Source organism: Mustela nigripes, chromosome 1, assembly GCF_022355385.1.
Source record: "Mustela nigripes isolate SB6536 chromosome 1, MUSNIG.SB6536, whole genome shotgun sequence".
In the NCBI taxonomy this organism is placed as follows: domain Eukaryota; kingdom Metazoa; phylum Chordata; class Mammalia; order Carnivora; family Mustelidae; genus Mustela; species Mustela nigripes.
In genome coordinates this window covers 84,259,040-84,285,841 of record NC_081557.1, presented here as the reverse complement: position 1 = coordinate 84,285,841, position 26,802 = coordinate 84,259,040, and the positions used below count along the sequence as shown (strand labels likewise).

At 41.3% G+C, this 26,802-nt stretch overlaps 1 protein-coding gene across 13 annotated transcripts in view; it reads right to left on the bottom strand.

Moving 5' to 3' along the window:
* The window catches only part of CDON (cell adhesion associated, oncogene regulated), a 98,089-nt gene that overhangs the window by 16,693 nt on the left and 54,594 nt on the right, over positions 1-26,802 (bottom strand). For all 13 annotated transcript variants that reach the window (XR_009406890.1, XR_009406881.1, XR_009406884.1 and 10 more), the window contains 10 exons: positions 23,963-24,252; positions 22,511-22,685; positions 20,411-20,539; positions 17,106-17,309; positions 15,249-15,430; positions 14,574-14,679; positions 9,991-10,113; positions 6,744-6,965; positions 4,316-4,596; positions 1,101-1,180 (listed from right to left, as the gene is read on the bottom strand). Coding sequence is in view for 9 of the 13 variants with exons in the window: in XM_059414236.1 (XP_059270219.1) it covers positions 1,101-1,180; positions 4,316-4,596; positions 6,744-6,965; positions 9,991-10,113; positions 14,574-14,679; positions 15,249-15,430; positions 17,106-17,309; positions 20,411-20,539; positions 22,511-22,685; positions 23,963-24,252 (1,792 nt within the window). In the remaining 4 variants the exon portion in view is untranslated. The remainder of the gene's footprint in view (positions 1-1,100; positions 1,181-4,315; positions 4,597-6,743; positions 6,966-9,990; positions 10,114-14,573; positions 14,680-15,248; positions 15,431-17,105; positions 17,310-20,410; positions 20,540-22,510; positions 22,686-23,962; positions 24,253-26,802) is intronic.

The window sequence follows — 26,802 nt, the reverse complement described above, 5'->3', positions numbered from 1 at the left end:
TAAAAATGTAACAAACAACTCAGTACACAAAATAGGCAGATAGCTCCTGCTAACACAGACACCCTAAGATGGGCTAAGTAAAAGATAAGGACAAATCTCCAGGAAGTTTTATTGCTTTTGCTATGTGACTCTCAAAACACACGCTGAGAAATGTACTGGTCAATCTGTAGTTGACCAGCTACTTCCAAGTTCTGGTTTTGGTACCTTCCAGACACAGCTCTTAACCTTGTAAATGATTTAAAAATGTAGGTCCCACTTCATTTCAATAATGAAATACCCAAACTCCAGTCCATTCTTATATTTAATGTACTAACTCTAACACAATTGCTAAATTGTAGAGTTTTAGGGCTGGGGAGGACTTCTGAGACAATGTCACCCAATACCATTGTTACGGGAGAAAAAGGACTAAGGTTTCTGAAGGACACAACTTTAATACAATGGAATATCTGATACTCTTTTGGAGTTATTATGTATAGAGGCAGCCTGAAAGCTTCCTGGATATTGTCAAAATTGAAATGGACATGTTACTCTACATTTTTCTATCTTGTGTGAAATATTGTAAATGCACATGTCACTTAATGATTTTTCAAATCCCCCAAATTAAAAGAAAGCTTCGAAAAAAAAAAAAGTGAGATTTTGCTACTTAATTATCGCAAGGTTTTAAGAATTAAAAAAAAAAAAAAAAGGTACTGAATAATCCGGTAAGAAAATTTATGAAAACACATTACTTTATACATTTATCTGCCCCATAACATTCAAACACACTCTCATTCATAACACAGAGTGGAAAAGAACAGGTGAAAAAAGACAAAGTCTGTATATAGAAATGACTCTAAAGATTTCACAAACATCAAAACTTTTAATAATATCTCAGTAGGAAACAATATCTTTAATACTGTCCATCTATCTCAAGACCCCAAGGCCCAGAAAGGTGAAGATTACAAAGCAGGGCCAAAAAATTAGTAACAGCCCTCCACTTAAGTCTCCAAATTCTGAGATTTATAGCTAGGTACTGTCAAGAACCTCCTTTGGTGGAGGGGGCAAAAACAAGAGTCCTACCCCATACTCCCAGCAACCCACGCAAACACAGAGCCGTGTACCTGTTGTTGTTCCGACAGTTTCGACAGTTAACGCACTCCAGTGGGTCGGTCCGGGGTACTGCTGTGTACAGTCCACCACCCTGGTCAGGGACGGAAGTACAGGGAAAAAGAGAAACACACATCGTGAAGATACCACAGACCTGAAACTGAACAGCCCCAAACGGAAAAGCCAGGCCAGTGATAAACAGCTACACAGTCTATTTCAACCAACCCCCAAACAAAGTTACGCTTATCATTCTTCACCAATAGTTACAAGGGAGTTCCATACAACACTGAAACTACACTTTACAAGCTGACTGCCATGTTTTTTTTCCATGTATATTTGTCCTGAAAGGAGCCAAAGAAATGGAGAAATTTAGTCACTTCCCCTTCAGTGGTTCAAACCTACTGGGTCCTAAATACACTGTAAGTTAGAACCTCCTGTTCATTTTTACTTTTCTAGCAGTTAAGGAACGATTTCATGTGATGCCAGTTAGAGAAACAGGGTGGAAATCTGTTTGAATGATGTCACAAGATAAACCCATCTTCATTTTCCTGTAATTATTTCGATTAGGTCTGTTCACTTGACTCACTAAGTTTTAAAACATGTTATATTTTTCCAGATGGAGTAGATTCTCAGCCAGCAATGACTTGGAGGGGAGGATTAATATTTTGATGTTGCTTTTGGCGGAAACTGCCCAGCAATTAAGACAAATGCCCAGATTAACACATACCTCACTATAAAACGCTTGCTTGACATATACAATGTCAAGAGTTCTCCACAACTGAAGTTCAGAATTGAACGAGCCTTTCGGTCAGAATAAAAATTCTGCTTTCAGATAAAAACCAGCAGAACTGAGTCTGATAAAGGTGGGAGAGGTTGTTCCAGTACACCCAAACCCAGGGCAGTTCTTCAAGGTTAAGGAAAGTTCAGGCAATTGTTTTTCCCAGAATACTTTCCATTTCCATTCATCTCATAACAACAGCCAGAAGCTAAGCAAACCAAAAGTACTGAAAATGTCCCTCAACATTCTTGATCCAACTAGCAACAGGGATTTTTAAAGAAAACATTGCGAGAAAGAATAGCTTCTGTTACGTTCCGTCTGTGAGCAGAAGCTCCAAAGCTTCACAAAATGAAGTCAGCCTACAGGGTAGGTAATGTGTTACGTGAATCACCAAACACATCGAAGTTAATTCGATGATTTTTATGATCACCAGTATTTTGAAAATTTCCCCACTTCCTCCCATCCAGAAAAGACAAGAAAACTAATGAGTAAAAACCACAGATGAGAGCCTCTAAAATTGTACACCCGAAGGGGCAACTATTATTTAAATAGTAATTCATTGTTCAAAAAAACCCAAACTGCTGTGTCCAAATCCTCAATCAAACATCAGATTTATTTTTTTTCTTCTTACGGAAACAGCATGTGCTATTCAAACCTTAATGTTCTCTCCTTTCGTTTCTTGGACACTGTTAGTAGTTTGGACCAGGTGACTAAAAAAGTTTACGAAGTCTGAATATAAGCCATGTCTTTCCACGTAAAATAATGAAATCATTATTCTCTTTTGGTAATGAGATGCACTCAAGCAAACTAGGTATTTTTCTACAATACACTAAAAATAGATCACCCAAAACCCATTAGATGCCCAGCTCTAAGATACAAATATGTATTACAGTTTTGCTCTCCAAATGCAATATTTAATAAATCTTTGTTGAAGCTGAGGATGAAAAAACTCTGAACTTTTTCAGATTTTAGCACTTTGTGAGTTATGGCAAATTTGTCTGTAATCAGAACAATGACAAAAACGTCAATGACTGCTTGATTACACAATGAGTGCAACCAAACATATCACCCATTTGATTGAAAAATAATGTGGATGCATAGCCAAACGGTGTAATAAATCAAACTTCCTAATGCGGAGAACCTCGTTAACCAGCATAACGTAAAATACGTTAGTCGTTCTATTCCCATTTCAAAAACTAAACTGTATCACTGAATTCTCCCTGAAATAAAGCGTTTTTCAAGGTCTATCACTCCTTGTGGCTAAAGAATACTAATATTATAAAAGGCAAAAATCCCGGGGCACCTGGGTGATGCAGTCGGTGAAACATCGACTTTTGGTTTCGGCCCATGTCATGCTCTCAGGGTTGTGAACTTGAGCCCTGCACTTGGGGCAGAGTCTGTTTGAGACTCCCTCTCCCTCTGCCCCCTTGCACTTCCATTCTCTCTCTCTCTCTCAAATAAATAAATCTTTTAAAAAATATAAATAAATTTTAATTTAATAAATAAATAAATAAATAAATAAATAAAAGGCCAAAATCTTACAGGCAACATCCCTACTGCACGTGGGATCCAACAAACAAAAGAAACTCACTATAGGTCGGAAGTCACAATCTGGTGGTCTGCAGATAGGTTCCACGTGGCCTATGCAATGGTTCCAAAAACTGGAAGTAGTTGCCAACAGGTAAAAAATCTGGCAATTTTGCCTAGATTTACAAGATATTTTGGGAAAAAAAATCAGAAAACTCGGTAACCGCAGGCCCTCAGTCCTGTGTGCCCATAACTGGCATGAGCTGCAGCTAGAACTCTCAGGGCTGCAACCACCTCCACCTGCTTTGCTCAAGTTCACGATCTACCTGGCTCCTCTAAAGCTTATGAGTTTTCAGACCACTCTAAATAAAGCAAATTTAAAGTACTGGGTCCACTCTATGCCCAGTGGTATTTCAAACTCTCAAGAATAACTTTCAGGGGTGACTGGGTGGCTCAGTGGGTTAAGCCTCTGCCTTCGGCTCAGGTCATGATCGCAGGGTCCTGGGATTGAGCCCTACATTGGGCTCTCTGCTCGGTGGGGAGCCTGCTTCCCCTCCTCTCTCTCTGCCTGCCTCTCTGTCTACTTGTGATCTCTCTCTCTCTCTCTCTGTCAAATAAATAAATAAAATTTTTGAAAAAAAAAGAAGAACTTCATCCAGTTCGTTAGTGGGATTCCACTTTCACTGTGAAATAATTTTAAAATATAAACCAATGATTTATATATGATGATGAATGTAACTATCACCTGACAATAGAATGCTTACAGAGATTACTCTTGATCAAGGCGCTGCCAGTAACACAGACTATTTTTAGTCTAATAAACCCAGGTTTCTATATCGACAAAAGCCAAGGAGGCTGAGCCTGATCTTGCTCCCCGGCACCATGGGGGCATAGGGAGGCTTTATTTATAATTAGGTCTCTTACATTTACTAGGTGACGAGGATGTTCAAAATCCACATGTGTCCTGGGTAGTGAGCTTGTGTGCCCTGAGTAAAGCCCTCCGTTTAAGCTCCCATTCATGACTCCACCGACTCCGTTGGGGATCTTATGGTGAAGATGGGAGCAGCCATTGCTGAGACCGCCATTGCTTAAGAAGCTTCCATGAACATTCCCATTTATCCGATTTGTGCCAGGCAGAGTAGTATATTCCACCATCTGCCCATTAATATCTGACCCCTGGTAGAGATATCCTGGAGGGTCATACTCTGTTAAGAGAGAACAAAAGGTGGGGGGGGGGGTAAGATAATGAAAAAGACAATCTTACTTAGGCAGTTTTATTAATAAACCTCTAAGAAACTATAAATACACTAAAATAAAATGCCCTAAATGTGTTCACTTAAAGTCTAATTATGAGATAGGCTTTAAGAAAGTTATTGCTCTTTCCTTGTGTGGAGACGGCTAGGAACTCTGAGTTAATTAAGGCCTTGTTAGTGGGAAGAGAAATTAACCAGAGAGAAATTACTCAAGAGAAATAATAAATCATGCAAGTTGCAACCATCTGAGTACCGGCAACATTAAAAGAGAGTGTTTAAATTCCCACACACTTCAAAGTGCCGAGGGAAATTATAAAACAACAACAAAAGGCAAATGTTAGGTAGGATAGTTTAAATTGTAATAAGCAACACTTTTAAATGAAGGATGGAGCTGTGTACACATTCACTGATAATCGGCTCCTTGGTTCACACAGCCCATGTGGAAGTGGTGGGGTACTAAAGGCAAAAGGCTAATGATCCCATTTCCTTTTATGAAAAGCACTTAAATAATTGCCTCAAAATTCCAAATTCCAGAGGCACACTTGCTACACATATTTAGAAAAAGTGAAACAGCCCTTAGAAAATACAGCACTTAAATTGTACAGATTTGTTGGCAGAGTTTTGATAAATTCTTCAAAGGTCTTAGAGCAGGCCAAATACTAGATGAGGTGTCCTTCCTCCTGTTACCCAACTTCTTGCACAGGTGAGTTATCGTTGGTATACCTGCTTATCTTTTCCGCTAAACTATAAGCTGATAGGGGCGCCTGGGTGGCTCAGTGGGTTAAGCCTCTACCTTCAGCTCAGGTCATGATCTCACGGTCCTGGGATCGAGCCCCACATCGGGCTCTCTGCTCAGCAGGGAGGCTGCTCCCCCACCCCCCTGCCTCTCTGCCTACTTGTGATCTCTTTCTCTCTCTGTCAAATAAATAAATAAAATCTTTAAAAAACCCCAACAACTATAAGCTGTCAGGGCAGAGGCCAGGTTTAGCTTCTTGTATCCCCATTGTCTAACACCGTGCCAGGCACATTAAAGACAATTAGTGAGTATCTTCTGAATATAACTGAATGGAAATCACTACCATAAATTTCCATCTTTGAACATATCACCAAGTCACAAAGGAAAATGACCTTAACAAGATCAAGCTTGCTTAGACGACTAGAGCAGCAGTTAGTTCTCTTTTAATGACTCAGTGTACACTCACACGATTAAAGTCAATGACACGATTAACAATTTAGAAAAAGACTCAATCAAATGTTCTCCAACCCTTTAAGACTATCACCACCCCTACCACCACCTCTCTCCCTGTCTATCTCCTAGAAAGCACCAGTTCAATAGAAACAAATCACCTTTTTTTCTTTCCCCCTGAGCTATTACCTTTAATTCTCTTATTCTGGAGTCAAAGGGGAAACCAAAAAACCTCCTTCCACCAAAGACTCAAGTCTCTGCCTGATTCGATCCCCTTGTCTTATCAGAGCTGGGAGAAACAAGAAAGGTGGGGAGGAGAGAGACTAGGGAAAGAAGAGGGAAAAGGGGTTCTAGGTTATCTGTTTTCATATGGTACCATCACTCCCATTACTACACACACGTAGGGGGAAAGAGATGCCAGGCTGGAGCAGTACTGGTTCATCAGGGACTGAAACAGAACCTTAATTGAGGTCATTCCGTAACTTAGAAACTTAGAAAAGTAACTTAGAAAAGTATTCCTCTCCCTTCTTTCCAGCCTTTCCTACTCCTTTTGCCAAGACCTGCACTAGTACGGAGGTGTTCCCGCAACAATTCCAAAGCCCATGCTTCAAGAACTCGAGCTCTTTGGTGGTCTGACAAAGCCAGAGTTTCCCAGCACAGAGTCGGCTATTTACTTAGAGACCTGCCGGGTTTTGGCTTTGCTGTTTATTTCTACCGGGCAATTTTACGGGACACTCCACTTGCTCTGGCTGACAGTTCGCACAGTCTTAAAGTCACCTCCCCTGACTGCAGAGTAGCTGACGCACTTTATACCGTGACACGAACCCACAACAGTATTAGGGATCAATATTGATTCGGACAATATTTTCCTACCCATCTTTAGAAAAAGACAAGGAAATGATGAATGGCTCACTCTGTATGGTGTTTTGCTGGCGGTTCTTCCACAGGCACATGGCAATGAAGACCATGAGGATGAGGACCATGACACCGAGCACGCAGCCAACGATCAGATACAACATGTCGCTGCTTCTGCTGGGGCTGCTTGCTGGCCCGGCGTTTCGTCCACTTCCTGAAGCACTGGGAGGGGTACTCAAGTCTTTGATGGGATACTCAGAAGCTCCAGGGAGGCGTTTCACTAGTTGACATACAAAGGAAAACATGATGTCAGGGTGAATACAGACTCTGTGGAATGGTTTACTCTCTGAAGGAGGTCTGGGTAGGAATGCACGGCCAGTCTGTTTACACTTGTTACTGGGATGATCTGACCACCAGTGAGTCACAGCGAGGCTCCAAAGCTGAAAAATCTGATGTGCTGAAGTCTCGGTCCACAAATACTAGAGAAATCATAAAGTTAGAGAAAGAAATGCCCTTGGCGTAACCCAAACTGCTGTCTGATTACCTGCTCAACCTTACGGATGGGACTGAAACTCCTCTCTATATGACACACTTTGAGCTGAGTAGGATTCAAGATTACATACTTTATGCCTCTTTTATGTGACTGAGATAAAAGATCTGACTTTGGACCAAACAATTACATACAACTCCAAAAACCTCCCACTAACATTAAGCATTCCAAAACCATTGACCTTTGGGGTCCACATAAATGCAGTTCTTTATCCTAGTTTGTTGATATTCTGGAAAATAGTGACAACAAAAGCTAATAACAGGTGGGACTCAAACCCCATTTTCTCTGTCCTCAAATAATATGTTCTTAATGCTTTAAATGTCATAGAAAGCAGCAAAGCACAGTGGCTGACGCCTGCTCTCTGAAACCAGAAGGCCCAGGGCATATTCTGTTCCACCACTTATCCCTAGCTGCATGACCTTGACCTCTAGGAACCAGTTTCTCCATCTGGGAACTAGAGATAAAAATAAAATCTCTACAGCAAGGTTGTAATGAAGAGTAAACGAGTTAATCACATAAAGCACTTAGAATAGAGCCTGCCACACGGCAGTGTTCAATCCATTTTGTTACTATTAGCTATTATATTTCCTGTTATGGCTCCTAACGACCCAGTGGAACAGAGCGGTCCTTAAAAAATTCTACTTCAGGTTCAACTTTCTAGCACCATTATGCAGAACAGAGCTAGGAATCCATAAAGAAGAGGCCACCTTCCAAGGGACAGAGGTCTCTAACCCTGAGAAGTGGATAAATAGTTGGCAGAGACTCTAAAGGAAATTCCTACTTCAGGTGGGATGTGGATTAGACAATTCTAAGAACCCTGCCAATTCTAAAGAAAACAAATGGGTTTCTGAGGCAAAATAGACGTTGCAGGTCATATATTAAAGATCACAATTACCCACGGGGAAGTCCATCAGCTTTATTCACTCTTCATTTACTCTTTATTTATTCATAATTCTACCAAGCTTGATGATTTTGTCAGTCTCTGCTAAAGTTAAAAATTTCTGTAGTGGATGGTGAGTGAGACACATCAACAGCAATAAGAAGACAAAGTTAGCACTAGGAAGAGCAGGAGGAAAAGGAGGAGGGGGTGGGAGAGGGAGGGGAGAAGGGGGTAAGGGAGGAGGGGGAGGAGCCAGGGGGGAGGAGCCAGAGGGGATGGGGGAAGGGAGGAGGGAGCAGCAGCAGCAGCAGCAGAAGAAGAGGCTAACACCATGAAACGAGAAAAGTGAGATGAGAAATAAAAGAACCAAAGAAAAATCATGACAGTCTATGATCTTTAAGGGCAGGGGGAAATGGCTGGCCTCAGCACCTCTGTCATTCCTGGAAAACTTTACTGAATGACTAAAGATAAGACAATCATTGTTCACAACAAGAACCTTGACTCATTTCTTTAAAAGCAGAGATTGTGTATCCTACGTTCTCTCTTTAAACAGGCTAGGAATTGTGTCATACATTTGAGAAAGTTATTCAGTATGAACGGCTAATGTTTTAAAGAGGTGTTTTCATTTGTCAGTGATCTGGAAGTCTGTAGGTAGAAACTTTTCTTCTCCAGCAAAGTCTTCTCCTCCAGCAATTAACGAGGCATACAATTATAGACACAGCTATACCATAATACTATTTAAACAATACAGTTATTACACTGTTGTCTATGTTTTGCCTGGCTAGATTCTTAAATGTCTTGTGGACAATCATGGTGACTGGGACAAAAATCCCATCAAATATATACTAACCAAAGTAAATCTAGAGGTCTGTGTATATATAGACTTAAAGGTAGATTTAATATGTGGGTTTTGCTGCAGAAAGTCGCATGACTTAGCATTAAAAGATGGAACTACATCTTGTCTTTATAATTCTATTTTTCCGAGCCTTATTTTCTTCATTTTTAAATCAGCATCATAAAATCACCTATCGCAGGCACAAAAGGTTGCCATTCAGCAGCCTAGCAGAGCCCACTAGCAGAGCCCACTTCCATTCAGCTGCCCACTCAAACCCCACACAACTCGAGTAGGTCCTGGTCAATCATTCCATTCCCAGGGAATGATCTGGGGAGCACAGTGGGACTGAGTTCTGACCACCAAGACTAGAAGGGTGTGGTGGATAGGTGAGGATTTGGGGAAATTTCCTCTTGTTCTTAAAAACAGACACAAGTTAAAACAGTCCCTTTTTTGGTCCAATTAACTGAGACTGGACATGAGTTTTTAAATAGCCATGTAGCTGTTTCTATCATTCATGTGTAGCACTGCCATCCTAAACACAGAAGACACTGCACAATCCATACATCGGCAAAGTCAAGAATTTCAATCTAGCATTAGCACGGCTGATGCTGAACTTAGCCACCATGCTTAAGAAGTAGACAGTGTTATGCATAACTGTCATGCAAGAAACCACTTCAAGCGTACAAAGCACTCTTTCTGAAAATTATACTTTTGTTTTGAAGTTTTCTAATTCTTGCAGCAATTCCAATTTGCAGAAATTATCCAGCAAATACTTCTACTCCCTTCGTGCAGAGAAAAAAGAAGGGAAGTGACTTACTGAAATTCATGAATACAATCGATGCTTAAGTAAACTAATAAGAGAAGTGCTTTAGCCAATATATTCTACTTTCTGTTGGGATGGTCTTAATGCCTACAACTAGGGAACGGTCCAAAGCAGACGCTTCCTTAGGTAAACACATCAAGAGTCAGAAGGAATAATGCAGAGTTTGGAATTCCAGCACCATCTGGGGACAAAGCTTGAGCTCTCCTTCCTCTCCTACCTTTAGTTTCGCAGATCATCACGTTACTAAACTCGCTTTCTCCCCCTTCGTTGAAGCACTGCATTTTAATATCGTAGGAAGTTTCTGGTTGCAGATGGCCAATCATGTGCCACTGCTTTGAACCTAGAAAGAAAAAATATAAAAGAAGTTTTACGTATCGTACGACCTGCAAGGTGATCTCCAAACAAGGCTGGAATAGCATGTATCACCGTAGAGTCAGTCTGTGCAATGAAAACCATCTTAATAGATGTATTTTAGTAATACTCCCCAGATAAACAGCATTTTTTTAATGGGCCACGAAACAAAGGACAAGAGGTAGACTGAATTCAAGCCATACCTGTGCATTGGTACTAATACTATGCTTTGTTATAAATAGTTAGTGGTGAGTCTTTCATAAAATACATGGTGGCTTTAAGCATAGGTGAAGGAAAAACAAAAACCCTCAAGTCCTCTGATGTCCCATTTTAGCCTAGCAAGTCAATCTACTCTGTCCACCAGACAGGAATACTGTACACGAGATCCACAAATGGTGCCTTATCCAGGACAAATGACCATTTATTTACAAGACAGGTCTTAGAGAAACTCTCCATCCCACTGGACTGAACGTGACACGAACGGACAGCTCAGCATGTGCCTGAATAAATGGTTGAGAATCATCAAAAAGCAAAATCTACAAGGGGAACCTATGAGTTCCTGTTCCCACTATTTCTCTTCTTTTGAGTCAAGGTCCCCAAGCCACATAATACCTCCAACAGAATGATTTTGTTATCCACAGCACATGGCTGGTGTTTCATCTAGAAACACTCTTCAACTGAGCACTCCTGAATGCATCACTCACCATGTTCACTCCCATGGGCATGTGATGAACATTAATAAACAGGGACACTTCTGCCAGATTCAGTGAACTCTTCAGGCACCTTTAACCCCTCTTAGAAAATACCTCTTCAAGCTGTTTCCACAGTTCCTGAGACACTCAACTATACCACCTACTGATTCAAGACTTAATTGAAGGGGGAGGAAAAACAAAACCAAACCAAGCATCCAAGTATAAATCTACTTGGCTGACAGGACCAAGAGCACTAGGTTCCTTTCTAATTCAACACAGACAAAAATACTCCAAACCGGAAACAAAACCCCTTTTGCAGGTCACCATCACAAAATCCCTCTTTCATAAAGACCCACAGTTTACATGAAGATAATCTGCTTGTTCTAGGACCCAGGGACTCCGAAAGGCTTGAGAAGTAAGGAATTCTATGCCCCCTTTATAAGTGTAAAGAGGATCCTACAATAAACTTGACTCAAAACCTTGACTCAAAGACTCGAAAAGATCTACTTTGAAATTCCACAAACTTTTTCAAAGACTTCTATTTTTTTCTCTGTCCTTGGGTCCTTTCTTGCCCAACCCTACCCTCACCTAACTATAAACATTCTCCCGAATAATTTCCACACCAGATTTGAAGTTTTCCCTTCAAAGCCCTAGGCAAAATGGAATTAAACTACACCTCTGATATGTTATAAATGAGAGAAAATTGTTAAAAGAACACAAATCTTGTTAGATTAGGATTCCACTGTTAGGGTAATTCTCTGAATGGCTAAATGACAGAAATCACTAGTAGAGAGAAAGAGACTTTACTGATCATTGATGAATAAGACAGCTAAGTGTATTATCAGGTTGAAAGTCAACCAACCAGCACAACATGTGCTTAAACGGGTAATTCTCAAAGGATGTTTTAGAAAAGGTGAGAAACCAAAGCAACAGGCTTAGAGATTAGGATGCCTGCCTGATGCTTTCATTTATTTAAAACTAAACTTTGTAAGACACAAATATTCATCACAAAGGCACTGTCTGCCAGAAACATTTATGGTTTATCCCAATGTGGAACTTAATTCAGAAGATAGGATAACTTAATATCATTGCTCTTAGTGGATTCTTTAACACTGTAATTGAATTTCAGACTTTTTCTCCAAAAGCTTAAACAATTCTGAGTCAATAGAGAAGTAATCTAAAACTTTAAAGAGAACATTACGTGCAAAGGGTAAATACTTTTGTTCCTTGGTTTGGGAGAACAGCCCAATAGTTTAAAACTGCCACAAAAAGAATTTCAAATGCATAAACTTGAAAATAGGGAATAAGCAAATTACACAGCACAGTGAAGCCCACTTAAACATCTAACTGCTTCGTCTACTGAGTTTATAAACAAGTTTTCTGTGAACCAGAAGGCAAAATTCACATTTGCAGACACTACTAGTGGATATAGAAGCTTCCATAAAGTAATTTCTTAGTTCCACACACTGTGTTCACACCCCACAAGCTCGCAGAAGTTCAAAGATTTAACTAGAGAGTATCCTTTGAAAACTGGTGACTGGTGGATATTTCTAGAGAGTGGAACCAGGTGAGGTAGGGAAAAGAGAGACATGGAGAAAGAGAAAGAGAGAGAGAGACAGAGAGAGTTGTTCCCTTTACTCACATTTACCTTGTTTAGAACTATTTTATAGCAAATGTTTAACTTCTGCCGAAAGAGTTTAAAAATGAAAGTCTGACAGCCCTACATTCCTAACCCAGCTAAACTAAAATGAAGACCTCACTGGGACTCAAATCTCAAATAGTGACTAACAACTCTTAACCATTTCTTCTTCTTGGATAGCCTTTCTAGAAAGTGAAATGAGTGTATGGAAAAGTGCCCCTAACTGAATAGTCTGTTGAAGTTCATGAACTGAACGTACCCGTGCTGCCAATACCTAGGTCAAGAAAGGAAACGATACTGGCACCCTACCCCCGCATGCTTCTTCTGGTCACTTCTCCCTCAGGACAGCAACTATCCTAACTTCACAGAATAGTTGGGCCACTGACAAGTCTCTTACCTCATTTCCTCAATTCTTCATGTTTAAAGCAGATTTTAGAAACTGATTTGCTTCCTACTTTTCCAGATGAAGAGAAATAATCACTCTTTGATTCAAAAAATATTTACTGAGCGCCTACTATGTACCAGGTATTAAAACTCAGATGATAACCTTTTACTACTTTGCAAAAGACACTCCACCAGATAAACATTAAAAGGAATGCCTCAATATTTAAAGAAGCCTGATAGAGCATATTTAAACTGACTTAATTATAAGGCTACTGCTACCAAAAACAATAGGCAGCATTCAATGTCAAGAAGTCACATGAAAATAACCTTGGTCTAGGGCTGTTTTCTGACATGACCCATTTGGGATGTTAGCAATTCAGAGTCAGAATCTTGGAGTGCAAAAAAACCCTCTGAAGAAGACTTCCTCCCAAAACAATAACCCCTCCCAAGACACCACCGAGAAATAAGCTTCCAGCTTCTACTGAAGAGCTCCAACATTAGGGAGTTTCTTATTTTGTTAAAAATGCTGCACAGAGGGGTCTTCCTTATATGCTACTTCCTGTTGGCTGCCCTTCCCCCAAATGGCAGAGTTTCTCCTCCACTTAAGTCAGTCAGGATGTGAAGACAGCTGTCATGTTACTTGTTTATCACCCCATTTCCAGCCTCATCATCCCCAGACATTCCCTTGTTCTTTCTGGACTCCCAATTGTTCCTTCATTCGATAAATCCCGAACACCGCATCATTGTAGGGGCTGGGGATATAGCAAGGGAAGCAAAGGCTCCTTGCCTACAGAGAAGCTAAGATTTAGTGAGGGAGACAAACTAAGTAAATAACTTCATATATCCACACACACACAGACACACCTGCTCCTTACACAGCAACCATGATGACATCTACGACAGAACCATAAAGGCCACAGTTAGAAATTACACCCCAGGTATCTCACATACAGAGGCGGGTGTTATCTGAGGAAATGATGTTGAACCACACAACAGAAAAGTGCAGTGACCTAAATAAGACACTGGAAGAGGAGCACAGGAAGTAGCAGGAATTGCCACGTGTCATCGTCCCGAGGCAAGACAAGTCTTGGTGCACACAAGGAAACTCAGAAGGCCAGTGTGTCACAGAAGAAACATGGTAGGCGGCGGGAGAGTGGGGAAAGGGTACACGAGACTGGGGGCCAGTGTAGACAGTGGCCAGAAGACCATCTGAAGCCTTCAGACCACATGCAAAGTTCTGGATCAGATTTTAAATGCAGGGGAAAGGCAGTTTCAGCACCCTTCACTCTCTCGGCTGGTTTTTACTCTACGTATATTCCAATTTCTCAGCATCTCTAAAAGCGGATTACATGCTCAAGATGCACTTGTTCTTGTACAGACTTCAGTGGAACTGGGACTGAGACACATTTTTTAAAATACAGTAGCAGTTGCAAGTGACTTTTATACCCAGGTTACCATTCATTTAAATAAAACAGAAAACAGAATTCTTTTTCAGATGAACTGCTGACAAATAGTATCTCCCCCATACTTTGGTAATTGTTTCTATGACCAAAATGTAAACTACTACATATATTAAATTGGAAAGATGGTCTTTCTTTGGGAAGAAGTCAAAGTAATAGTGGACATAACAGTTCATGCTTTCTCTACCCTAACCTGGGATGATGGTTCTCAGAACATTTAGAAACCCCTCCATCCAAGCTCTTTACTGGGACTCCAGCTTGTCGGGGGACTTACCTTCTACCACATCCCTCTTGTAATCACTGTCATTATCACTATCTGTCGGCCGGTAGTAGATATAAAATCCTTGAATGGGAGTATTATTGTTACTTGATGGAATATACTAAAAAAAAGAAGCAAAGACTTGTAAGGACAAAAATATATGTAACTTTCAGAGCCATGAAGATTCCTTTATCTGTGTGGTGATCTTTTTCTAGCTTCATTTTGCAAACATCCTCAACAGCCATTTTGAAGTTAATTCAAAGGTAATCAAAGGTATTAAGCGCATTTAGTTTTTCTGTTGGGCTGAGCGAAAATAAAGTAGTATATTTCCACAAGGTTCAGAAGCAGAAAGGGACATTTGGTTCAGAAGAAACAGATCCTGAAAGGATAATTAAGATAACACTTGGATGAGAGCTGAAGAGACAAGTTGATTTTTAGCCCTGCCTCACTTACCCACATGTGCTTCCAGACAAGTATCTGTGCCCTTCAATTTTCCCCGACTTAAAAGTTAGAAACATTTGCTATTCATCATATCGTGTCACCAGAAAAGTAAATCAATTGTTAACATGGCCAAATACTTAAAAGTTAAAAACATTTTACTAATCATAATACCAGGTCATGAGACCATTAAGTCGATCACCAACGTGGCCAAACAAGAACGCGTCTTGATAGAGAAGACGTCCCACTCACCGTCCACTTCAGCATGATCTGAGTATCGCTGACAGCTTCAGTATACGCGATGTGAGGTCCCGTGATCGGACGGTTGGAAAAACGATTGGGGAACCCAGCCACCTGATAAGGACGAGACGCTGAACTCCGGAAACTCTCACCGTAATGGTTGATGGCAATGACCCTAAACTTGTATGTTGAACCTTTTGAGGGAGAAAAAAAAAAACAACAAAAAAATCAGTTTTTAATAAATGGCCATAGACAGCTGAAGATATGACAGTCAGAACAAGACAACTGCGCTCAAGTCTCCATGTGAACAAACACGTCCTCTGAAGCCTACACGGTAAACTGACTCCAACCCGCCTGCCAGCTTCTGTCAGCCAGCAGAGTGTGTTTATGATGACTCAGATTCCAAGAGCTTAGGAGGAGTGACCAGGAGACAATGCCACGGAAGAGGAATGATGTCTGTCACAGAAAGGGCGTGTAGAGAACGGGAAAGAGCACGTTTACTCTCTTTACCGTCATGTGCTAAAGTCATAACCATCAAATACAGTATTAGTTGAAGTATCTGTGCTCAAAACTAGGGTCTTTTCCCTTTGAAAGAAACCACTGAAGCGAAGTTCAACAGGGCAAATATGCTTCGGAAGGGGCACTGTGTGGGTGACAGCAGATGTCACTCTGATTGCAACAAGAATAGGATAAGAAGCAGCAGATTAAAAAAAAAAAAAGAAGAAGAAGCAGGAGCAGATTTAAACTACAACAGAAGGCATTTATTTGCATTCCATATTAAGTACTTAAAAAAAGAAAAACTCTAAGGACTGTGAGCTTCTGAAGCTCTGCATCTAAAGAATAAACAAGACTCCTCCAGCACGTTTCCTGACAGCACAGACATAACCACTGGGCTTCCAAAGACTGGTGCTTTCTGCCTAAAACGTGCTATTGAGTCTCACCCTCATTTAAAACTTGTCCCCTTCTCCCAATGATACCTGCAGGCCCCTAGGCTCATATTACCTGTTCAGACAGGCATTTGCTGCTAAGTCCATCTAAAAGTCCATAAACAAAATGGTCATGAAACCTAAGAGATACAAGCCACGCAAATGCATCTGTGATGACGGCTTTTCTCTCGTGCGGTTTAACTACCCGCACACAGTCTCAAGATAGTGGGGCGACGGGGGGGGGGGGGGGCTCCTTCTGCTGAAATGAGACTTACAGAGCAAAGAAGCCTTAGGTATTCTCTCGTTTCCATAGCCTAAGCACTAAGGATAACTAGGCTGAGATTCCTTTATCTCATTAGAGCAAACAATTTTAGCCGAATAACAAGCAATTTTCCACTTAAAACATGTAATCATAGCAAAACACCTATACACACATACACAAAGATGACATCACAACAGTTAAAGATATCCAAAACCCAGAAAAAAATTATAAGTAAATTATAATATACTTATACAATAGATAGAGAATTATTAAAAAACTGAGTTTTTGAAGAATTTCTAATGATACTGGAAAATGCCTGTGATACAGGGAAAATGGGGTCACAAAACAGTATTTATGGCATGATCCTGGCATGATTTATGGTATGATTAAAAAACAAAAAAGGCTACAAAAAATATACCAAAGTGTAAACATAGTTTATCTCTGGATGGGTAGGTTTTGAGTGACTTCTTCTCTTCTCTCTAGTTTCTTTCCTTTCAAATTTTCACAGAATAGGTTCCCATTACTTTAACAAGTAATGAGTGCCCCTCCCCCCACTCATTCTCTCAAAACTCTCTGGCTCTCGTGCTCTCTTTCTCAAATAAATAAATAAATAAAATGTTAAAAAAAATAATAATGAAGTCAGCACAGGTGGCAAAAAAGGAAATGTTTGAGTATTACTACCTGGCTCTAAGCTACGAACTTCCACAGAAAGTTTGGAAGGAGGGATATCTTCAGCCGCCACCAGCCAATCACTGGTCCTCATCCGTTTGTATTCAACCTTGAAGGCAGTGATTGGAGAACCCCCGTTGGCCCGAGGAATCCAAGTGACATAGACAGAGGTCTCTGATGCCGTGGAGATGGTAGGCCGGTCAGGTGCCTCTGGAACTAAACACGGAAACATCCATTCCAATAACCCATGGTGTCAGAGACAAGAACAACTCAAAGAAACTGGAAGGGATAAATTCCTAAGCAACATTTTATTAAAGGTTCATCACCAAACTTATTAGCAGAGTTAGTAGTAACATCATCATAACTATCTTCCTGCCCTCTGTTAAAAGCTAACAGGCAACAAAATGGCCAAAAACAGGAAATAAAAGGAAGGAAAAGCAAGATATATAAACTTGAGAATTAGCTCTAAAAAACTGAAAGTAAATGGTAATGAGAATAGTGACCAGGCTCCTTTGGATTCATAGCTAAACAGTGTATAAGTAATTATTACTCAGTGCCTCATGTCTGATTGTGCTTATAATTTACAGTAAATGTTTAAAATTAGTTGTGATTTTATTTAAATGTTTTTCTTAATCCACCCAAGCTATAAACACATTCAGCAGATGATCTACAGATTATTAGATAAGTCACTAAGGGAGCCCTGCTGTCTAGCCTGTGCCACATTCCTTAAGCAAGACCACTCTGTCTCAACATCTCTCTAGCTCCAACACAAATACATAAGAAAGAACACAACGACGTTGCCCACGGTACCCATATGGAGAAAATGGTGGCATTTAAAAAACAAACTGCATACTGGATAAAAAGAGGAAAATATTCAAAGCAGGCAACTTTTGAGTGATACTTACTGTATTCCTTTCAAGTTAGAAAGCAATGGAAACAGAATGAATAGAACTGTTAGTGAATCTCTTTTTTGGTCCTAGATAACCAACAACTTCCGTCAACTGATTCCCAGAAGGTTAAAACTCATCCAAGTATAAACAGCATAGATTGAACAGAAGAAGGTTATTAGGGGAAAGAATCTCTACACAGGAGAATCATCAAGATCTAGAAGAAAAAGCATGTGACATCAAAGAGACAAGTTGGAGTTTGGGGGCGTCTGGGTGGCTCAGCGGGTTAAAGCCTCTGCCTTCAGCTCAGGTCATGATCTCAGGGTCCTGGGATCGAGCCCCACATTGGGCTCTCTGCTCAGCAGGGTGCCTGCTCCCCCCCTCTCTCTGCCTGCCTCTCTGCCTACTTGTGATCTCTGTGAAATAAATAAATAAAACCTTAAAAAAAAATCGGAATGTGAAGAGCAGCCCCAGTAAAAAATGCATGACCTCCAAGAGCCCCAGTTTCCTAAGTTGTAAAACTGACCGGCTATCTTCTTCATAGGGTTGTTCAGAAGATTCAAGAAATCATTTCTTACGGCTATCTCTACCTGGATAACTCCAAACTCGGGACTTCCAGAACTCATTTGATAAACTGCACCTAAAAATCTTGATTACCCACCTTGGTAAATGGTTCTTGGCCACCCCAGCCCAGGGTCACCTCATTTCTCCCTTTCATTCAATATGGATTCAATTCCCTTTGTCTCTCACCTGTGTCCTTCTGGACACAGTGACCCTCTGTCACTCCGCCCATTATTTCTCTAGCTTCATCTTTGGCTGTTCCCCCTGTCCCCCTCCTTAAAGTCCTTTAGAGTTCTTCACAGCTTTCAGGGAAAGACTGACATTCTAAGTACGTTCTACAAGGTACCCGCCTGCCTCCCCTCCGTGGCGTCATTCCCCATGGCAACCAGTCAAACCAAATAAGTTCTCTAACCTCCACATCTCTAAATGGAATACAACATGTCCATCGTTCATCTCCTTCCCTAGAACTTCTTGTCCTGTTCCTTCATCCATCCTTGTCTTCATAATGGTCTTGTCTTCGAGGCTTAGCGGAGGGAGCCTCTCTTACCACCACCTGCCTCCTTTACATACTCTTGTGATCGCATCAACAAGTGTAGACTCTCAGGCGTAATGAATCGAAGTCATTATTATGGGTTCACTTGTCTATATTACCCCCTATATGGTTACTGATTTCTTGTCGATGTCACCCTCTATGCTGTAAACCCCCTGAAGGCAAGACTGACTTTACTTTCACTGCGACAGCATTTGGTCCGTATCTACCTGAGTGTGTTACACAAATCATACGGTCTTTGTTTTTCGGAGGGCAGCTTTACTCAGATAAAGTCGACGGCTGAGTCAGCAATCTGCTTCCGGTCGCTGAACAGCTCCTCAGAGGTGAAAGGACTCAAGCAGGAGAGGCTCATGATACTGAAGAAGCAGAGAGGTTCTGGGAAGTGTTCAAATGTTATGACTCTCTTTTGTCTGAGACCAATTCATGACAGACCATAAAAATAGGGAAGAGAAGCCTGAACATTCTCAGAGTTCAGCAACAGAACTTGAAGCCCTCCCTAGATGTTCTGCTAACACCTATTAACACAGTCACAAAAAGTACATTATGTTGTAATTGCAGAATTGGTAAGTGTGAAATTTAAATACTGAAAAGATGTCTTTTGAAAACTGTATTACTATGACATCTAAGAACCACTCATTGGAGGGGGTAGGGGGCACACCTGGGTGACTCAATTGGTCTAGCATCCAAGTCTTGGTTTCAACTCAGGTCATCATTTCAGGGTCGTGAAAGCAAGCCCCACATTGGGCTCTGTGTTCAGCAGAGCACCTGCTTGTCCCTCTCTCTCCTGCTCTGCCCCTCCCCCCCACAATAAGTAAATAAATCTTTTAAAAATTAAAAAAAATTAAAAATTAAAAACCATACAATTGGCAAGATAGAGCAATAAAACGGAGTGTGACACTGACAAAATACAGCAATAAAACAGTATGGCATGTAATCGTTTGCTTAAAAAAAATCTAAATCTTTCTATAGGTACCACCACACATTTTGATAAGTCACCAAAAAAAAAAAAGAAACTTTGAAAGTATAAATTTGGTTTCTTTGCCAAAGAGAAAGCAGAAAATTCCTTTTTATGAGTTATATAACCGTAGTACCAGAACATTTTGAATCTGAGTGTATTACCTTAAATACCAATCATGACAGTGAGTTACCAAGATCTGAGTATAGGGCATTAAAAAAAATGGTTGAAGTAGGACCTGGAAGAGGTTATAATCCAAATGACAAACAAACACTCTCTCCCCTCCAACCCCCAAATAATCTGAAACATGTCAGGTCCACTGGTAAACAAACAAAATCAATAAAATAAAGATTCTCCACTTTACCTCCACTATGCCTAGAGGAATCTGTAAGGACCACTCCAAAGTTGTCTGCAGCCTCTGAAACAACAGGGCGCCGAGGGACGCCCATGGGGGGTGAGGACGCCTGCGTGTTTTTCGATGAGGTTGTTTTCTCTAGAAAAGTTAGAAGACGTATACTCATCTACTGCAACATAAACTTCTGTATATATGTAAAGTAAGAAAATACACTACCAAAAACTCAACTGGTATACAGATATTAGAGCTCCTCTGTTACAGGGTCTAAATTTCAGACCTACATTGTAAATACTTAGCTAATCTGAGGAATCAAACTTGAAAATTATGTTACTTTTTCTAATAGCCTTTTTAAGGGAGAAGTAAAAGGTGTCTTTCTTCATCAGGCAGAATTTCATTTATACACAGAATAAACACCACAAAGTGAAAAAAGCCAAAGAAGTAAAGGCTTTCAAACTATTCATGCATTTTTCTTCTACCTATTTCTTAATTCCAAAGCATAAAATTCATGCTTAAAGAGCTTCTGTCTCTTTATGGGAAAATTATTATGTTGAGTTTGAAAATTCCAAGAGGCAAAAAGTGAAAATGGGTGATTATTATAAAACCGAAATATCTGCTTCTTATTCAGTATTTATAATAGGTCAGATTCTATAAACAACTGTGGGCTGATTATGAAAATTAACTCAAAATAGAATTCAAATAAGAAATACTCATTCTTTTCCTAGCTAGACTCGGTCATTAGTATGAAAGGGTCTTTTCCAAAAGCCAATAAATAAATTTCTTCTCGATCATACCTCCTTTTTATTTTCTACTTCAGGCGAAAATATTCTTCCACCCCGTTCCCCGCTCCACTCACTGGTCTTTTTGTCCATTGATGGCCAAGCTATAATGGTGTCTTGTCAATCAAGCTCACCCTCAACAAGCTAGCCCACAGAAAGAACATCCTTTCTTTGCACTCCTCCAGCATCTTCTAAGTCCTTTACTTGTCATATTTTGGCCTCTTTGCTGACACACCTGTGCCCTCCTCCAGTATCCTTACCCTACAGCCGGAGTCCCCCTTGAAACATGGCAGACAGTGTCACTACTCAGTTCAAACCTTCCACTGCTTCTAGCTCACTCAGAGTCAAAGTCAATGTCCTTGCAGGGGCGACAAGGCACCATGTGGCTTGGCCCCTCTGTCATCTCCCTGAGCTTTCTCCCCTAGAGCTCCTCCCTTTGCCTCTGTCACAGGGGCCCCCTCAGTGTTTCTAGGGTACCTCAAGCACACCCTGCCCTGGGGTCTCTGCACTTGCTACTCTCTCAGCTGGTATGTTCTCTCCCCAGATAACCATGTGGCCTTCCCACTTCACCCTGGACCTTCTGCTCCCTTGCTGACAGCCCGCTGAGGACTTCTCTGGCCACCTCGCTTAAATTGTGACAACTGCTACTGCACCCACTTCCTATATCCATCCCCTAACTTACGTCTCTTATGGCATTCACCACTTCCTAATGTACTTATAACTTAGGTGTAAGTATCTCCCAGCTAGAACGTGAGCTCCATGAGGGCTAGGAGTTTTGTCGATTCTGCTTACGGCCCGGCACACAGAAGGCATTCAGTAAACATTAGTACAACTGAAATCCTGCCCTGTAGTTGCTATTTATTTATGTCTTACCCTCCTTAGCAAAGGAGAAGCCCCGTTAGGATGGATCTTGTCTTGAGCATCTTTGTTTTCCCTACATCACCTACTCTAATGCCTTACCTATCATAAACCCTGAGAAATACTTGGAGAACACTGGATGGGATGGCATAATATAACATGCATGGCCCCAAAAGGTACAATCATCAAATTATTTAGGGAATTTATATATAAGAATTTCGAGGTGCTGGGGTGGCTCAGTGGGTGAAGCCTCTGCCTTCACCTCAAATCACAATCTCAGGGTCCTGGGATCGAGCCCCGCATCGGGCTCTCTGCTCAGTGGGGAGCCTGCCTCCCCCCTCTCTCTGCCGGCCTCTCTGACTGTCAAATAAATAAATCTTAAAAAAAAAAAATCTCTATGGCCCAAAAGGACACTTAACTAATAAAGTGACATCCGGCTGGCCAGCTCGTTCCTCCGAAGGAAGGTGATACTCACCTTTGCTTGTGCGGAAGGTGAGCATGGAGGGCTGGCCTTCACCCGCTGCGCTTCTTGCGACCATCAAAACTTCATAGAGACTAGAGGGCTCCAGTTCTGTTAGATGGAGCTCATTTTCACTTCCTGGGACTCGAACCGTATGCCAGCTTCCCACCAGGCCAACACCATCATCGAGCTACTCAAGAGAAAATAAGCTGTTGAAAAGGAGATTCAGGGAGGAAAAACCTTCCATTCAAATTGGAGAAAATCTTCAGTTTCACATGAATTTTGGTATGGAATATCCCCCTTGCAAGCAAAAGAGACATAATACTTCTTCATACTAATAACTAGAAGGAGACACGTAGCCACAACTTGGGAATTCTTAGGAATAAAAAGACTCCTGGTTCTGCTACTTACTACTAACTTATCACCTCAAGAAAGTTATCTGATCTCCCAGAGTTTGTTTCCTTTACTCATGAAGAAAACAATAATCCTTTCTTATTGTGCTAATAGGAGCATAAAATAAGTATATAATAATCTGTATTAATGATAATACATAACAAAGTAGAATATGTATGCACATATGAATTCTGCAATTATCCATTATCCAGGTCCAGCATTCTTCCTATCTCCACACGTTCCACATGTATTGGAGGAAATAAATTTTAAAAAGATCTAATCTGCTGTGTCTTAGTTAATGGAACCAGAAAATGACATTGGAGGGAAGTTTTTGTGTGGGTAGGAATTTCAATAAAAGTTTCTTTACCCAGAATCCTCAGGTTAGAAGCAGTGAATACACTTTCAAATATCACCATGTTCATTTTTCCAGATATTAAATGGGTACCAAAATGGCTTGGACAAAGAAACGTATTTTAATTAGGAGGGCATCTTTGGTTCATGTACTAGTCTCATTAAACAAAGAGAGGAGATTTTCTCATTTTGCTTTAATAGAAGCCTCTGGAAGGATAAACACTGAAAAATCAACTGAGAGGATCCAGGTTCACCCAAAGAAATCACCAAACAACATCACATTCCAATACAATGAAGAAGGACAACGTGAAGTAAACATAACCATCAGAAATTGTGCCAGAGGACTTTGTTCAGGGTTTCTAAAAAGAAACTGCTTTATTTGCTAAATAAACTGTATTTTACTATCTCAGAAAGAGAAGGGATGACTTTTTAAAAAGAGTGGTTTCTAGAGCTTTGCACCCAAGGGGATAAAATGCTTGATAAAAACCATCAGGAAGTCACTGGGCTCTTAGAATTTTGGAGGAAATTATGCCTCTTTAATTCTTACTGCTTTATAAGACTGGTAAATCCAGCATGACCTCTGGGACAGCTCTCCCAAACTCAGTCCTAGAACACTCCTGTTCTGTTTCCTGCAGCTCCATAAAAGTCAAAGATAATAAGCACATGTTCCACACACAACATTAAGGCTTGTGAAGAGAAAGCTGGCAAATGAGAAGAGGTTACCTTTCGATACTTCACGAAATAGGCATTGATGGGCAGCCCGCCATCCTTCCCGGCCCTCCAGACCAGGTGGTACGTATCAGCTGTGTAGGTCTGCGGAGGGCTCAGAATGATGGGGGCATCCGGGACGGCGGCTCCGCTAGCATTTTTCTCTGGTGCCGAATCCACTGCCCTGGGGTGCTCCTTCACTGGAAAGGAGCTCAAGGATCCAGCTTCTGAACCATCTCTTTTATCATTCCAAGCGGGACCGGAAGCTGTGACTGGTCCCGCTTTTGTATTTGTTTCAAAAGGAACTGAGAGGATGGGAGGAAGAGAGGAGAGAGAGCTTGAGGAGATTCATCTTTTTTTAAAGACTTTATTTATGTATTTGACAGAGAGAGAGATCACAAGTAGACAGAGCAGCAGGCAGAGAGGAAGGGAAGCAGGCTCCCTGCTGAGCAGAGAGCCCGATGTGGGGCTCGAGCCCAGGAAGCTGGGATCATGACCTGAGCCGAAGGCAGAGGCTCTAACCCACTGAGCCACCCAGGCGCCCCAGGAAATTCATTATTTCAGGGCCTTCTACACAGCCATCTAACTGGCCACATGGATAACGACAACCTGAGCCTTAGAACTAAAAAGAAGGAGCATCTCAATTTATAATTCATGGAAACAGCTAACCTCCGGGAGCAACCTCTTACAGCAAAATCAATTTCAGATGCCGCAGTGCAGTTAAGTGATCTGAAGGCCGTTATTCTTTCTTGCTCTATGCTAGTATTCCCTTTTAGAACAATTTGCTAGGTTAACCTCGGAAGATTTTAAGTTGGAGAACACAGAGCATTAACTCCAGTTGGTAATGAAGCAATGCATTCCCTTGGAGACAAGGTGAACTAAATAGTAAGGAAAGAGTCAAGAGTGAGGCTATAACCTACTAGGGGGAGGGGCAGAAGGAGAGGAGCTGACTTCCCACTGAGCGTGGAGCCCAAGGCAGAGCTCCATCTAATGACCCTGAGATTGTGGAGGACAATACATAACAAGGAGTTTCCAAAGACGGGTTTCCAAAGACAGCCCTCAGCATTCACACCCTCCAGCGGTCCCCTCCCTGCTGAATGGGGGCTGAGCCTAGGATGGGCTTTGACCAATGAAGGCAGAAGTAAGACTGTGCTCTTCCAGCCTTGAGTCTTAAGAAGGCCTGGCACTTCTACTCTTGTGTTGCCACATACAGACAGCCAAGCTAGCCCTGCAGAGAGACTACAGGGGTGCAGGGGGAATGGAGGGAAGGAAGGGGAGGCAGCTGGGGATTCCAGCCTTCACAAAAGCGCCACATGTGGGAGTGAAGCCACTTTGGCTATTCCAGCCCCAGGTGCCATCTGACTGCAACAACATAAGGGTTATCCAAAGCAAGACCAGCAGAACTGCCTTGCTACATCCGGTCAACCCACAGAAACTAAGAGATAACAGAGGGGCTGCTGGAGGGGGCACCTGGGTGGCTCAGTTGATTAAGTGTCCAACTCTTGGTTTCGGCTCAAGTCACAATCTCAGGGTCATTAGATGGAGCTCTGCCTTGGGCTCCACGCTCAGTGGGAAGTCAGCTCCTCTCCCTCTGCCCCTCCCCCTACGCATGCTCACTGGCTCCCTCTCTCTCCATCTCTCTCAAATAAATAAATAAATCCATCTTAAAACATAAATAAATAAAGGGGCTACTGGAGAACTAAAATACTTACCCTACACAAGCAAAACAGTTTATATTCAACAAGAGGGGAGAAATGAAACAAGACTAGCAAAGATGGAAGAAGAGTTTACTTATTTCCAAAGCAAGCCCTCTTTCTGGATAGAATCAAAAGTCGGCTTAAGAAACTGCCACTCTAGTAAATAAAATAAAGAAACAAACAAACAAAAAAACTGCCAATCTAAAGAAAAATAAATCAAGCCAACAGTCTTTATACGACTAAAAGCATCTGCAACATCCAGAGAAGGGAAAAATACTTTTATTTGCACTGAAAAAAATAAATAAATTGCATTTATCACCCCCCCCCCAGAATTTACTGAGCACATACTATGTGCCAAGCAGTGTGCTAAACTCTTAAGGAATATAATCTTATTAAATTCCCCAAACAACATTCTTCGGTAGATAGCACCACTCCTACTTTACAGATGAAGAAATTAAGGTTCTGGGAGATGGTGACAAGAGCTGGCAGAAGAATGTCAGCAGGGCGGCTGTCAAAAATGAGAAAGCAGTCTAGGAAAACAAGTATGCGGCCAGCACCATGAAACCCAAGTACTGACAGCCTGCTTTCTCTAAAGTGCTATGCGTATTGGCGACAAAAACATCTCCTATGTTTGACCACTTGTGTAGAGGAAGGGAGCAGGGGAAACAATGTGAAAGGGTTTCTTTTGCACAATGAGGTCGGATTCCTGGTTTAGGAAAAAAAAAAAAAAAAAGGTGGGTGTGTTTTTAGGACAACCACGGCAGTTCAGGAGAGAAGCAGCAAAAAAAAAAAAAAAAAAACCAAAACAAAACAAAACAAACCCCAAAACACAGCTAACAGTATAGGGTCAGTTGTCAGTTTAAAAGAGAAAAGGTGTCCCAGTCGCGTCCTCCATTAAAGAAAACAAAACGCCAGAGAGAAAATCATATAGGAGAAAACTAATTAAGTTCATGGAGACAAACTTCAAAATATTGCTTCTGGAGCTGCCCATGTTTACCTAGTGAGTCAGAACACGGGCTGGCTGGGAAGGGGGTGAGCTAGTGCTGTTGCTGTGGCCAGAGGGACTCAAGCAACAGGCGCTAACTCAGCTGGGTGGAGAGAATGGCTTTTATTTTTTTAATTTATTTTTATTTTTTATTTTGTTACTAAATTTTTTGT